Source organism: Aotus nancymaae, unplaced genomic scaffold (assembly GCF_030222135.1).
Source record: "Aotus nancymaae isolate 86718 unplaced genomic scaffold, 86718_ANA_hifiasm-v0.15.2.pri h1tg000036l, whole genome shotgun sequence".
NCBI classification, from domain to species: Eukaryota; Metazoa; Chordata; class Mammalia; order Primates; family Aotidae; genus Aotus; species Aotus nancymaae.
In genome coordinates, this window is record NW_026988450.1 from 73,381,744 (window position 1) to 73,394,459 (window position 12,716).

Here is a 12,716-nt window from a genome sequence, read left to right on the forward strand (position 1 = left end):
TCTCTGACCTTATCTCCAAGTACTGTTCATTTCACTTGCTCTGCTCCTTACTGTTTCTTGAGTTTCCATCTCAGAGTCTTTTTTCTTACTGTTCCTGTCTTAATTGCTCCTCCCTTAAATAACAAAGAGGGCCATGCCTTTCTTCCTTCATACTTCTGCTGAAATATCTCCTTACTGAGAGAACTTCCCTGACCTCCTTACCTGGAATAGTACACTTTCTTCAGCATCCTAGCGTGTCTGTTTCTTTAGTTTGCTTTACTTCTTTTTCTAATACTCATCACTGCTTAACATACATTTCTTTGTTCACTTTTTGTTGCTGTTCATTTATGGTCTCCCCCACATTGTTTGGTGCCCTGGTGTATCCTGAGTGCCTAAGATAACACAGTAACAGGTACACAGTAGGCTTTCAACTAGTATTTGTTAAATGAATGAATGAAGGAATCAGGCACTGTGCTAAGTTGTAAGATAGAATTATAAGCAAAATGGAGGCAGCCCCTGTTCTCATGGAGTTTGCTATCTGAATGGAGAGGCAAAATAACGCATCAATCACACAAACATAAAGCTGCAGTCATGACATGGGCTACAGTGAAAAAAAAAATATGGTAAAAGAAGACCATATAGAAGAGCCTGGAAAGCTTCTGTGAGAAAGTAATGCGTAAGCTGAAATCCAAAGGATGAGTAAGCTTCAACTAGGTAAAGGAACATGAAAGAATCTGGTTCATTTTTGGAAAAGATCCCTCTGGATTCAACAAGGAAGAGTGAATGAGAGGGAGCAAGGATGAGCATCTATAGGACTGTTAGGAGGGCATGGAAATTCTTCAAGTGAGGGATGATGGTTGCCTGAATTAGGGGTAGCCCTGGTGGTTAGGATAAACAACTACATGTGAAAATTACTTATTACACAATAGATAAGGCTTATTTATAAATTGTATATGGAAGGTAAGGAAAGGGAAGTTAAAAGAAGGACTTCTGGGTTTCCATATAACTGGATGGATGGTTGAAAGAATATTGGAAGAGAAACAGATTTATTTTGTTTTATTTTGTGTTTACATGTATGTGTTTACATTTATTTTGTGTTTACATTTATATGGGGAAGAACAGTGAGAGAAAACACAGATTATGATTCTGATTTTTGATATTTTGGTTTTGAGTTGTTATTGAGACTTGCTGTATGAGATGCCAAGTAGACCACGGTTATAAGTGAGGAGCTCAGACATGTAGCTTGGACTGGAGAAGAAAATTTTTGAGTTGTCTGTCTAGATGGTATTTGAAAATGTGGGAATGAATGAGATTGCCTAGGCAGAGAACATTCAGTAATAAGAGGAGAGGGGTAGGATGACCTTGAGGGACTGACTCGGAAAAGAGACTAACAGAACTGACTAGAGATGTTGGAGGAAAAGGAGGAGAATGTGGTATCACCTCAAAAGAGTGTTCTAGAAGACGAGTCCTTAGCCACGTCAAATCCCCTGAAAAGGGACCTGACAACTAAAAAATACCAGTTGCACTAACAACATGGAGGTCACTGGTGGTGCTAGTGATTTTTTCTTGTTGTTGCAGGAGTAATGTTAAGGTTAGTGGAAAATTGATGAAATGGAAACATTGTGAGTATAAAAAGAAAGGAAAAGCGGAGGGACTATTTGAGGGTGGGAGTGGAGGGATTGAGAGTTTAGTTGGTAGTGTAAAGTTTCCAAGAAGATGGGTAGGAAAGTGAGTACCAGTAAAAGGTTTGTTAAAATGCCAAAGAGGGACTCTGTTGTAACAGGAGGGAAGAAAGAAAATGGCAGGATGCCGGCTTGAGTAGATTTCTGTTTGGTAGAAGTGAGATGAAGGGATTGCCTTCTCTTTTCTCTGTAATGAAAGAGGAGGGATTAACTACTTTTCCGGGTGTTAATAAGGGTGTCATGTAAACGGACTGTTTTATATGTGAATGGATGCCTTAGCTCTCTTTCACAGATAAGTAAATATATATCCACTCTCACAGCAGTAGGAACAGAAACAGTAGGTGTTTAATAAATACTAGACTGATTTTGATTCTAATCGTGATGATAATTAATCTGATGATGCTCTGATGGCAAGGAAAAATATAAGCTCCAATCAGGCCCCTGTCGTAAGCCGCCTGAGAAGTGAGAGGAATGAGGTTCACAGTTGGCTGGTCACAGCACAAGGAAAGGAAATCCACCCTCACGCTCCTTCTGGTCCAGGACCCTAAGGGTTAAGATCAACGAGAGTTGGCCATCATTGTTTCCTAGAGCGGCCCCAGCAAAGCCGCCAGGGGAGACGGGGTAACTTCCTGTTTCTGTCTTCCGGGTTTGAGAGTTTAGGAACCTGGGTTGGTGGGGTTGGTGGGGTTGGTGGGGTTGGTGGGGTTGGTGGGGTCGGGGGTGGGGCGGGGGGCTCCTTCCTCCCGGACTGCTGGGGGTGCAGGCGCCTTGGGTGTAGCCCCCAGAACAGTGAGTTCCTTCTTTGGGGGAAGGGAGCCGAGGGTTGCGGGCTAGAGGAGTGAAAACAGCTCCGACCAGGCTGCAGTGGACGTCCGGGAGAGAGATCCCGCTGCTGCCAGGGGCGAAGGCCCAGCAGCTCCCGCCGGCGGGCCACCGTCATCCTTGCCTGCCAGGTCCCTTAAAGGATCTTGTCTGCCGGAGACCGTCTGGTATCCTGGAACTTCACCCCCCAGTGTTTCCAACTTGTCCCTGTTAGCGGTTCTTAAAACTAGACTTCAGGCAATGCATTTTCTTTGAAGGCTTTCTGATCGAAGCACGGCCCCACCTTAATCACCTGTTTGCTCTATAACAGTGAAAACAGCCCTTCCCCGTGGAGTGACATCTTAATGGCAGCCTTTTATGACCTTGAATTAGCCACCATTTTGCTGAGCCACTGTTCCTGGGGCTCCTTTGCTGCCAAATTTAATAGTATTTTAGTAGGGAAAATGGTCGGATGGTAATGTGTTACCCAGAAGGAACTCACTGTTCCTTCATGCTTCTTTTGTAAATACTTTGATAACAATACGTAACTAGGACTCATGCTTCTTTTGTAAATACTTTGATGACAGTATGTAACTAGGACAGCAAAATATATAACTCCATTCGAGCAACTCCACCCCCTCTCTGTTTTTGCATTCAGGTGTATGGTTCCCCACCTCCCATTCAAACACTGGGGATATTAGTAATGTAGACAGTTTCATGTTTCTCTTGAGTGTGCTTATCGAATGTCAACTCACTTTGTTACAAGGCTTAGGAATGTAGATCTGTTTTCTAAAACGCCAGACAATATATTCTAAAATAAAGGGACTCTTGAGGTTTATTTGCAGTTTGGGATTATGCTCAGCTCTGCTTCCTGTTCTAGTTTACGATAATAAGTAAGTGGGTGAAAAAACGTCAGCATCTAATCAGACTTGGAGCTCAATCCTGCTCCACTACTTTCTAGGTGACCTTAGGAAAATTTCTTAATACCTTTTAAACTCATCTGTAAAATGCTGGTAGTTGTTCATACACCTCAGAGAGTTATTGTAAGAATTAAATGACAAATATATGCAAATTATTTCATTCACTACCTGGCACATAATAGGCAGTAATGGTGAAAATACAATATAAGTACAGATACTATTTTTGTTTTTAAAATATGTGCATTTGTATATCCTTTTAGGTCCTTATTTTCTCCCAAATGATATTCTTCATATTCTGAAATGGATGCCAAAAGTCCGTATGTCACTGCCTTCCTGTGGTAGATCACATTTTCTAGTCCCTTAAAATAGGTTAATGATTGTTGGCTCCAGAAGACAAAGTTTAGGCTGAAATGGATTTTGTGAATGATAGACTTAGAAACTAAGAGCAAGGAGGAGGAGGCCCCTCTTTAGCTTCCTTTTTATATTTCATGGTTATTGGCTATAATTATTCCACCCCTGCTTTGTCCTGTTTTCTCTTTAATGGTTATATAAATCCTAACTTTCCTTTGAAATTGACTCCAAAGGGTTCCTTCTGTCAAGACCAAGTTATTCTTTTGAAACTAAACAGAGTGTTTTTTTTCTTTAGCTGCTGCTTATGCTTGTGTATTGATTCCTTGAAGTCTTTATACATTTTATTATTGGCGTCTTTTTAAAAAAAAAAAAAAACTTTGTTTTTTAAATTAAAAGTGTTTCTAAGCTACACTTGAACAATGAGGATTAGTATTCTGTCTTTGAAGCTTGATCTTCAAACCTTTAATGTGGAGATTTAATTTTTTGTACTGTTATTTCTTTAGAAAAGGTTAATTGGGTTAACCCTTAATTCTAAACACTTGCATCAGAGATAAGATTTTCTAAAAGGGCTGCTAAGAGTTGTTTTTCTTATTTTCAGTATGGTTCATGAACATTCTGTGCTTCCTATTGTTATGTTGGAATGGTTGGGAAGGAAGAAGGAAGAATAAGCTTGAACAAATACCTCCAAACATAATTTATTTCCTTCCACAGGGTTTCTGATCCATAACGTGGCTGTGATCATTGTGATGGAGCAAGAAAAAGAACTGTTGGTCTCAGACTATAACAGCCTCATGAAGAGGGAGAATTTGAAAAGCCCCTTCACAGGTGAGGGATCAAGAAAATGATATGAATCCTTAGGAAATTTGATGTAGAAAGAACAAGACCCTAGAATGAGACAAACTTTAATTTAATTCCTTGTGCTGTCACTTATAAGCTGTGTTAATTATTTCTGCCTCATTGTTCTCATCTTTAAGAAAATGAGTATCTGTCTCACATATATTTTAGGATTACTGAGATACCACATCCAAAGCTACTGTTCTTAATAAATAGTGGCTATTGTTATTTGTATAGTATTTGCTCAGATTTTAGCAAAGCTGTTGCCTAGTTTTTACCTGGATGGCATTCTGTTCAATTTCACTCCTGTTCTTATCAATCTGTTTTTTTCTCTTAAGTCTTCTAGAATAAAACTTAATGCGTTTATTTTTAGTTTGATGTTCCCTTTGCCAATAATGATTCCAATAATTCATTAGTGTTGTTGCTAAGTACAAAAAACATCCACCTGCTTCTGGTAAACAGAGGAAAAGAAGTAAAACTGTCTTTAAAAACTTTTTTATATGTAATTACTTATGAGGTTTCACATTGTTTGTTTTGCATTGAGGTTTCACATTGTTTCAAATTGTTTTTCACATTTCCTCTCTTCCACTGCAATTTAGAATTTATTTCTCTGGCAGAGATTCAGGAATATGGTTAGAATATTTGTTTATTCTTTCAGGAGATGAAAGTATGAATAATTTGGAAACTGTTCATCACAATAATCCTAAGGCAGATAATCTTAAAGAGAAACCTTCAGAATGGTCTAAAAGACATGGACCACAACATTATAATCATGAGGATGCAAAAGAAATGCCATTGACATGGGTTCAAGATGAGATTTGGTGTCATGATTCCTATGAGAGTGATGGCAAGTCAGAGAATTGGGGAAACTCTATAGCTAAAGAGGAGGAAAAACCCAATCACCAGGAATGGGACCCAGGACAACATACCAATGCCTCTGTCCAGCAGAATTCATCCTTTGTAGACAGACCCTACAAATGTTCCGAATGTTGGAAAAGCTTCAATAATAGTTCTCACTTGCGTACTCACCAGAGGACCCACTCAGGAGAAAAGCCTTTTAAATGCTCTGAGTGTGCAAAATGCTTTTGTAACAGTTCTCACCTGATTCAGCATCTAAGAATGCACACAGGAGAGAAGCCCTACCAGTGTGGTGAATGTGGGAAAAGCTTCAGCAATACCTCCCATCTTATTATCCATGAGAGAACTCACACGGGAGAGAAACCCTATAAATGTCCTGAATGTGGGAAGAGATTCAGCAGCAGCTCTCACCTTATTCAGCATCACAGATCACATACAGGTGAAAAACCATATGAATGTTCTGTCTGTGGAAAAGGCTTCAGTCACAGTTATGTCCTAATAGAACATCAGAGGACTCACACTGGAGAAAAACCTTATAAGTGCCCTGATTGTGGGAAGAGTTTTAGTCAGAGTTCCAGCCTCATTCGCCACCAGCGGACACACACAGGTGAGAAGCCCTACAAATGTCTTGAGTGTGGAAAAAGCTTTGGTTGTAATTCTACTCTAATAAAACATCAGAGAATACATACAGGAGAAAAGCCTTATCAATGTCCAGAATGTGGGAAGAATTTTAGTCGTAGTTCAAACCTTATTACACACCAGAAAACGCACACAGGAGAGAAATCCTATGAAAGTTCTGAATATGAAGAAAGTTTGAATCAGAACTGCAGTGTGATAGAAGACTGCAGAATCCAGTTAGGAGAGAAACCATATAGATGTTGTGAATGTGGAAAGAGTTTTGGCCTTAGCTCCCATCTCATTAGACACCAGAGGACACATACAGGAGAAAAACCTTACAGATGTTCTGAGTGCTGGAAAACTTTCAGTCAGAGTTCCACCCTGGTGATTCACCAAAGGACACATACAGGAGAGAAACCTTATAAATGTCCTGATTGTGGTGAATGCTTCAGTCAGAGCTTTAACCTTATCAGGCACCGGAGGACCCACATAGGGGAAAAACCTTACAAATGTACCAGCTGTGAGAAATGCTTCAGCAGAAGTGCCTACCTCAATCAGCATCGGAAAATTCACGTAGAAAAGCCTTTTGAGTCTCCTGATATTGGGGATTTTCCTCATGAATGGACTTGGAAAAACTGTTCAGTGGAAGTGCCCCTCATCCCTTCATTTTCGGTATCAAATACATCTTCCTGAGTCCCAAAGCCTGGTGATTGTTTTTTCTTTCTTGTTGGACCATGACAATTTAGGTATTCTCTGATTATTGTGCTATAAAGTTTCTTTGGTGTGTTTGTCAAAACATTTGGAAAAAGTCAACTTCCCAGTTTAAAGGATGGGAAGACACCAATCACCAGGTTATTGGGATCTGTCCAGTGAGCGATTCATCCACCAAGGATGAAGAAAGGAGGACTTTTTTGATTTAAGGTAAGATAGTAATAGCTTCAAAAGAACACCTACAGAGTAATCCTGAGAGTAAGCAAAGGAATCTGTGAGAACCTGAAGCAGAATTGCCATTGAATTATTTTCTCTTCCTTTATTGGGTAGATATACATCATTACTGGCCTCAAGGGTTTACCCAGAGAAAGGGTCTTTTTGAGCAAATAATGTGATTTCCTGGCTATTTTGTTGGGGCTCAAGAAAGAAAAGATTCTTTTTTTTTTCATTTTTAGTCACTAAAAATGAACTGTTATAGCATCTATAACTATACTGTCCAACACCATAGTCTCTAGCCATATGTAGCTATTTGTATTAAGATTAATTGAAATTTTAAATCCAGTTCCTCAGTCACACTAGCCACTCTTAAGTGCTCAGTAGCTCTGTGTGACCAGTGGCTGCTGTGTTGAATATTATACAAGGTTCTTTCATTCGAGATCATCATTCTTGACAGACCCATAAATATTTTCTGTGACTGTAGAAATGTGCTCTTAAGGGTTTGCTCTCCAGAAGGAATTGTACTGTAGAGTAGAATTGGGATAGAGTTTTGAAGACACTGGGTTTAGAGATTGGATATTTTAATGATTGTGTGTTCTAATTTATGTGCAGCCAACTGAGTTACCTAGTGATATGATCTCACTGTCTTGACCAAAGCCAGGATAGGAGGAAGGATTCCTGAATTCTGTCTTAAAATTTTTAATGAAGAGTCTTTTCCCCAAGTTATCCCATTATGTAATTCTTGGTCAGCTCAGGAACTGGGTTCTTTTTCTAATAATTAGCTTACTAATTCTGAGCTAGTGTCCAAGGGCAGTTTGCCATTAAGGAGTACTGAGACTTCTTAGCTTCAGTACTGACAGTTTTCTTTTGCCTCTTGACATAATTGGTATATGGATCTGATAACTGAGGCCCCATCTTCCCTACTCATTCATATGAGAATAATGCTTTGGAAAGTATTAGATATATCCTATTTCCTTCCTCCCATTTTTTCCTACTAGTGCAACAGGTAGATGAGTAGGAAGGTTAGGACTCCTGAGTTTCCCATGATTTCATCTAATTTTTGGATTCAGAATATATTTTATGAATAATATGCAGAGACACATATTAGGAATGTGAAGCCAGAATGGGTCCATTGTAGCTGATGCAAAGGGCTGTAGCTGATGTTCATTTAATTGCCTGGGGATTATTTTATCTTTCATGATTGTGGTGCACCTGATGCTGGCAAGGCATTTATGTTTTTGTATTGTTATTTGATTACAAAAATAAAGCAAAAACTAGCAAATGAAGTTTTGAAGAAGAATTTGGGGGAAAGTTTCTGCTTTCAAAATGGGGAAAACATTGGGCATTGTTGGCTTTTTATTTTTTTCTTACTTTTTTTAAGAGATAAGGTCTCACACTGTCAATGGCACCATCATAGCTCACTGTAGCTTCAAACTCCTGGGCTTAAGGGATCTTCCCACCTCAGCCTCCCGAGTAGCTAGGACTACAGGCATATACCACTGCACCCAGCTAATTTTTAAATTTTTGTAGAGACAGGGTCTTGCCATGTTGCCCAGGCTGGTCTTGAACTCCTGGCTTCAAGCAGTTCTCCTCCTTCAGCCTTCCAAACTGCTGAGATTACAGGTGTGAGCCACCACACCCAGCCCATTATTGGCTTATATGTGACCTCACCTGAGTATCTTTCTATCTTTGTATGTTATATAGTATTGCCGAAATTTTCTTAAATTATAATATTTTGGGACAAATTTTTACAGTAAATAATAGTCTGATTAATGCTTGATAATTAAATTTAGGACTTTGCTGTTGAGGCTGAAATTCAGTTGCAAGGAAGCAGTAGTTGGGGTGATAAAAAAATCAATCACATGCTGTGTGGCAGGCAACCACTCTGAGCCTCAGTTCCCTCATCTGTAAAGCAGAAATAATGTCTACCTTACAGAGTTACTATAAACATTAAGTAAATGTTTGCAAAGCATATAGCACAATGCTTAAACATAGCAGGGTATCAGTAAATGGTAATTAGTTGCTGCTATTATTAATTGAAACAAACTGAAAAAAAATGTTATCTACATGTTTTAAAAATAGTAGTATAGCCCCAAACTTATCTTACTTGTAGATTCTTTATGATCAACTTCAGAAATTTTAAGGGATAAAATGCTGGAAAAGCACAGGACTATATTGTTGGCAGACTGTCTAAAACACTTTTATTCACTCTGTAAGCAGTTATAACAGAGAGACAGGAAATTTTACTAAATTATCTTTTTATTCATGAAACAAAGGATTTGGTTTAAATTAGGAAAGAACAAAGTCGCAAGTTCAGTTTAATTTAGTTTGCACCTGAAGAGATTAACAACAGGTACAATTTATGTCCTGTCACCATCACCTGTACAGTGTACTATGATGGCTGGCAATATATAAAACCTATTTCACAAACCTTGATGTCAACCAGAAAAAAGATGTTCACATCTTAGATGGGTTAAGATGGGCTCCATTAGTAGAACAATTTGGCAAAAATCCTTATCTCTTTGGATTGAAAATGAGGAAAACAAAAGAGAGATTTGTACCTTATGATGGAGAATATAACATAATCAAACATAATACGTGATGCTTTTATCTCAGTTTCATTAATCAACAAGTAGCCTCTTTGTTTAGCTTCACGAGAAATACATATTCTGTAGTCTCTATTTTTCTTGCTAGCACAAAGGATTCAGCATGTGAATAAAGAAAGCATTCTTTATTTATGAGTGCTTTATTTCATAGTTTCTTTTTAATTAAATAGAAGACACCTATATGAATATTTTCCCTACTCAAAGAAGGAGCTCATGTGTATGTGTGTGTGTGTATATATGTGTGTGTGTGTGTATATATATATATATTTTTTGAGACGGAGTTTTGCTCTTGTTGCCCAGGCTGGAGTGCAATGGCGCGATCTCGGCTCACTGCAACCTCTGCCTCCTGGGTTCAGGCCATTCTCCTGCCTCAGCCTCCTGAGTAGCTGGGATTACAGGCACGCGCCACCATGCCCAGCTAATTTTTTGTATTTTTAGTAGAGACGGGGTTTCACCATGTTGACCATGATGGTCTCGATCTCTTGACCTCGTGATCCACCCGCCTTGGCCTCCCAAAGTGCTGGGATTAGAGGCGTGAGCCACCGTGCCCAGCCCGGGGCTCATGTATATTTTCCATGCCATAGCAAAGGGAGAGCCATGGCAATGCATGTAGTCACAACTGTAGCAGGGGACTCACTCCCTAACTGCTGTACAGCCTACCAGAGGGCATGTGACTGTAAATCTGTATTGTAACTAAGATCTACTGTTTACTACTTGGGATTACCTCCATCATCCCAAATCATCCAAGTTGGGCCTACCAAATGGGCCTTCTCCTTAGTGCTGTAGAAGTTTCTTCACTGATGGTGAGAGGTAGTGGAGTTTAGCAGTACTGTGACTGTTGTTTTTATACATTAATCTGACACATGCATCTCAGCCAGTCTTATTTTCTGAAATCATGGTGTTAGTCTCTTCAGTGTTGCCATAATAGAATCCCTGAGGCTGGGTAATTTATAAAGAAAAGAGGTTTATTTGGTTCATGATTCTGGTTTGGAAAGTCCAAGAGCAGGAGCCAGCGTCTGCTTGGCTTCTGGTGAGGGCTTCTGTGCTATGTCATCACATGGCAGAGGTCAAGGGGGAAGAGAACATGTGTAGAGGGGCAAAACATGAGAGTTGTAATTGCTTCCTAACAGCTTGCTCTCAGAAACTAATCCTGTCTCATGTGAGAGAGAGGTCACTCTCTAACACAAGAATTGGCAGCACGCTGCCCATAAGGGCAGAGGGAGTCTCCACAACCCAGATGCCTCCCATTAGGCTCCACTTCTTAAAGGTTCCACCTCCCAATATTGCTGCACTGGGAATTAAAGTCCCAACATGAGTTTTAGTGGGGATACTCAAACCATAGCATTTGGTAACAACAAGACTGTCATTACAGTAGTCCGCCCTTATCCATGGTTTATTGGCTCCTGCCTCAAGTAATCCTCCTGCCTTGGCCTCCCAAAGTGCTGGGATTACAGGCATGAGCCACTGCACCTTGCCTGAGATGGTTTTTTCAAAGATAGTCTTGTTCCTCCTCTCCTGGTCTTAGGATCAATTGAGATTCACCTTGGGTTGAATGATTTTAAGAATTACTTTGATTTTTCCTTTTGCTGCCATAGGCATAATTTCAAGGAACATCATCAAGAACTGCCTTAAGAACTAAGGAAATAAGATGAGGGTTTGATACCAGGAGTACTTCCGGAGGAACAGAATTTTAAGGGTGGATTTTCTTAATTGGTTTTGGGGTTTCTGGAATTGGCCTTCTAATCTGATTAGAGCTAAAAATGCTAGAGACTTTATTTCTAACCGTACAGACAGCACTGATAGTCCATTGCTGAGCTGTTTATAGAGATATACAAAATAAATGCATGTGACACTCCTAATTCACCACTTACAAGAAGCAATGCACTTGGTGATTCTGTACATGATATTTTAGGACATTTGTGGAAAATCAAGAAACATAATGACATTAGTTGGTTGCTACTAATATTGCTGGACAAAGTAATGAAAGAAAAAGATGAGCTCAGAGATTTGAATTCTCAGCTCCAGGTATACATAAATAGTCCAGAATCTTCTAAGTGTTCTCTGAAGGAGAATCTTCTGCCCAGCAGCCTTAGGGCTGAAATTACCAAAACCCAAATGCAAGCCCTGATCATGCAACTATTTTTACCTACAAATAAAGGTGCACTCAGCCTCACAGGATGTTTACTGTTAAAGTGAGGGCACTGATTGGGAAAGAATGGGAATAATTGGATTCCAAGGTGGCAGGGTCCAAGTGGCAAAACTCAACTGCCAAAGGTAAAGTGGGCATAGTTACCATAATGAAGGAATAGCAGAGGCAAAGCAACAATCAGAATAACTCAGTAGACCTTTGGCTTTGGCTAATTAATCTTGGTGTTCCTAGAAGTGAAATAGATGGGAAGCTTACTATGTTCTTACTTGATCTGTATAAGCAGAAAACTTCCGGGTCAAGTAAATAAACGTCTAACTCAAATACTAAAAACAGATAATCATGGCTGCTCAATTTCCAGACTTGAACCAGTTTATAGACCCAGAACCCCTTGAATAAAGGGTACACTACCCTTTATTTGGGTATACTACCAAACATTTATACTGTTAATACCTACAGCCTTTTACTAGGATAACTGTGCATTGGGGAAAGAGAAGTAATCAGAACTTTCAGGGAACTACTAACAACTGGCTCTGAACTGACATTGATTTCAGGAGACCCAAAATATGGTGGCCCGACAGTCAGAGTAGCAGTTTATAGAGGTCAGGTGGTCAGTGGAGTTTTAGCTCAGGTTTGACTTACAGTGGGTCCAGTGAGTCCCCAAACCCATTCTGTGGTCACTTTCCCAGTTCCAGAATGCACAGTTGGAATAGACATACTTAGCATACTGAGCAGAATTTCCACATTGGTTGCCTCATCTGTGGAATGAGGGATATTATGATGGGAAAGGCCAAATGGAAGCCATTAGAGCTGCGTCTACCTGGGAAAATAGTAAATCAAAAATAATATCACATCTATGGAAGGATTTCAGAGATTAGTGCCACCAGGAAGGACTTGAAATATGCAGAGGTGGTGGTTCCCCTCCCATTCTCATTCAACTCTCCTGTCTGCCCTGCGTAGAAGACAGATGGATCTTGGGGAATGACAGTGGATT

General features: G+C 39.8%; 1 protein-coding gene across 3 annotated transcripts; it reads left to right on the forward strand.

Moving 5' to 3' along the window:
- The first annotated feature begins 2,320 nt into the window (after nucleotides 1-2,320).
- ZNF572 (zinc finger protein 572) lies at nucleotides 2,321-8,270 on the forward strand. 3 transcript variants are annotated; one of them, XM_064384579.1, is made up of 3 exons: nucleotides 2,321-2,329; nucleotides 4,445-4,558; nucleotides 5,226-8,270. In XM_064384579.1, the coding sequence occupies exons 2-3, from the start codon at nucleotides 4,480-4,482 to the stop codon at nucleotides 6,734-6,736; spliced, it is 1,590 nt and encodes a 529-aa protein (XP_064240649.1). In that variant the 5' UTR covers nucleotides 2,321-2,329; nucleotides 4,445-4,479; the 3' UTR covers nucleotides 6,737-8,270. The 3 variants fall into 3 exon arrangements, with proteins under 3 accessions (XP_064240649.1, XP_012307045.2, XP_012307046.2); XM_012451622.2 differs by lacking the exon at nucleotides 2,321-2,329 and adding an exon at nucleotides 2,378-2,450; XM_012451623.2 differs by lacking the exon at nucleotides 2,321-2,329 and adding an exon at nucleotides 3,189-3,355.
- Nucleotides 8,271-12,716: the final 4,446 nt, after the last annotated feature.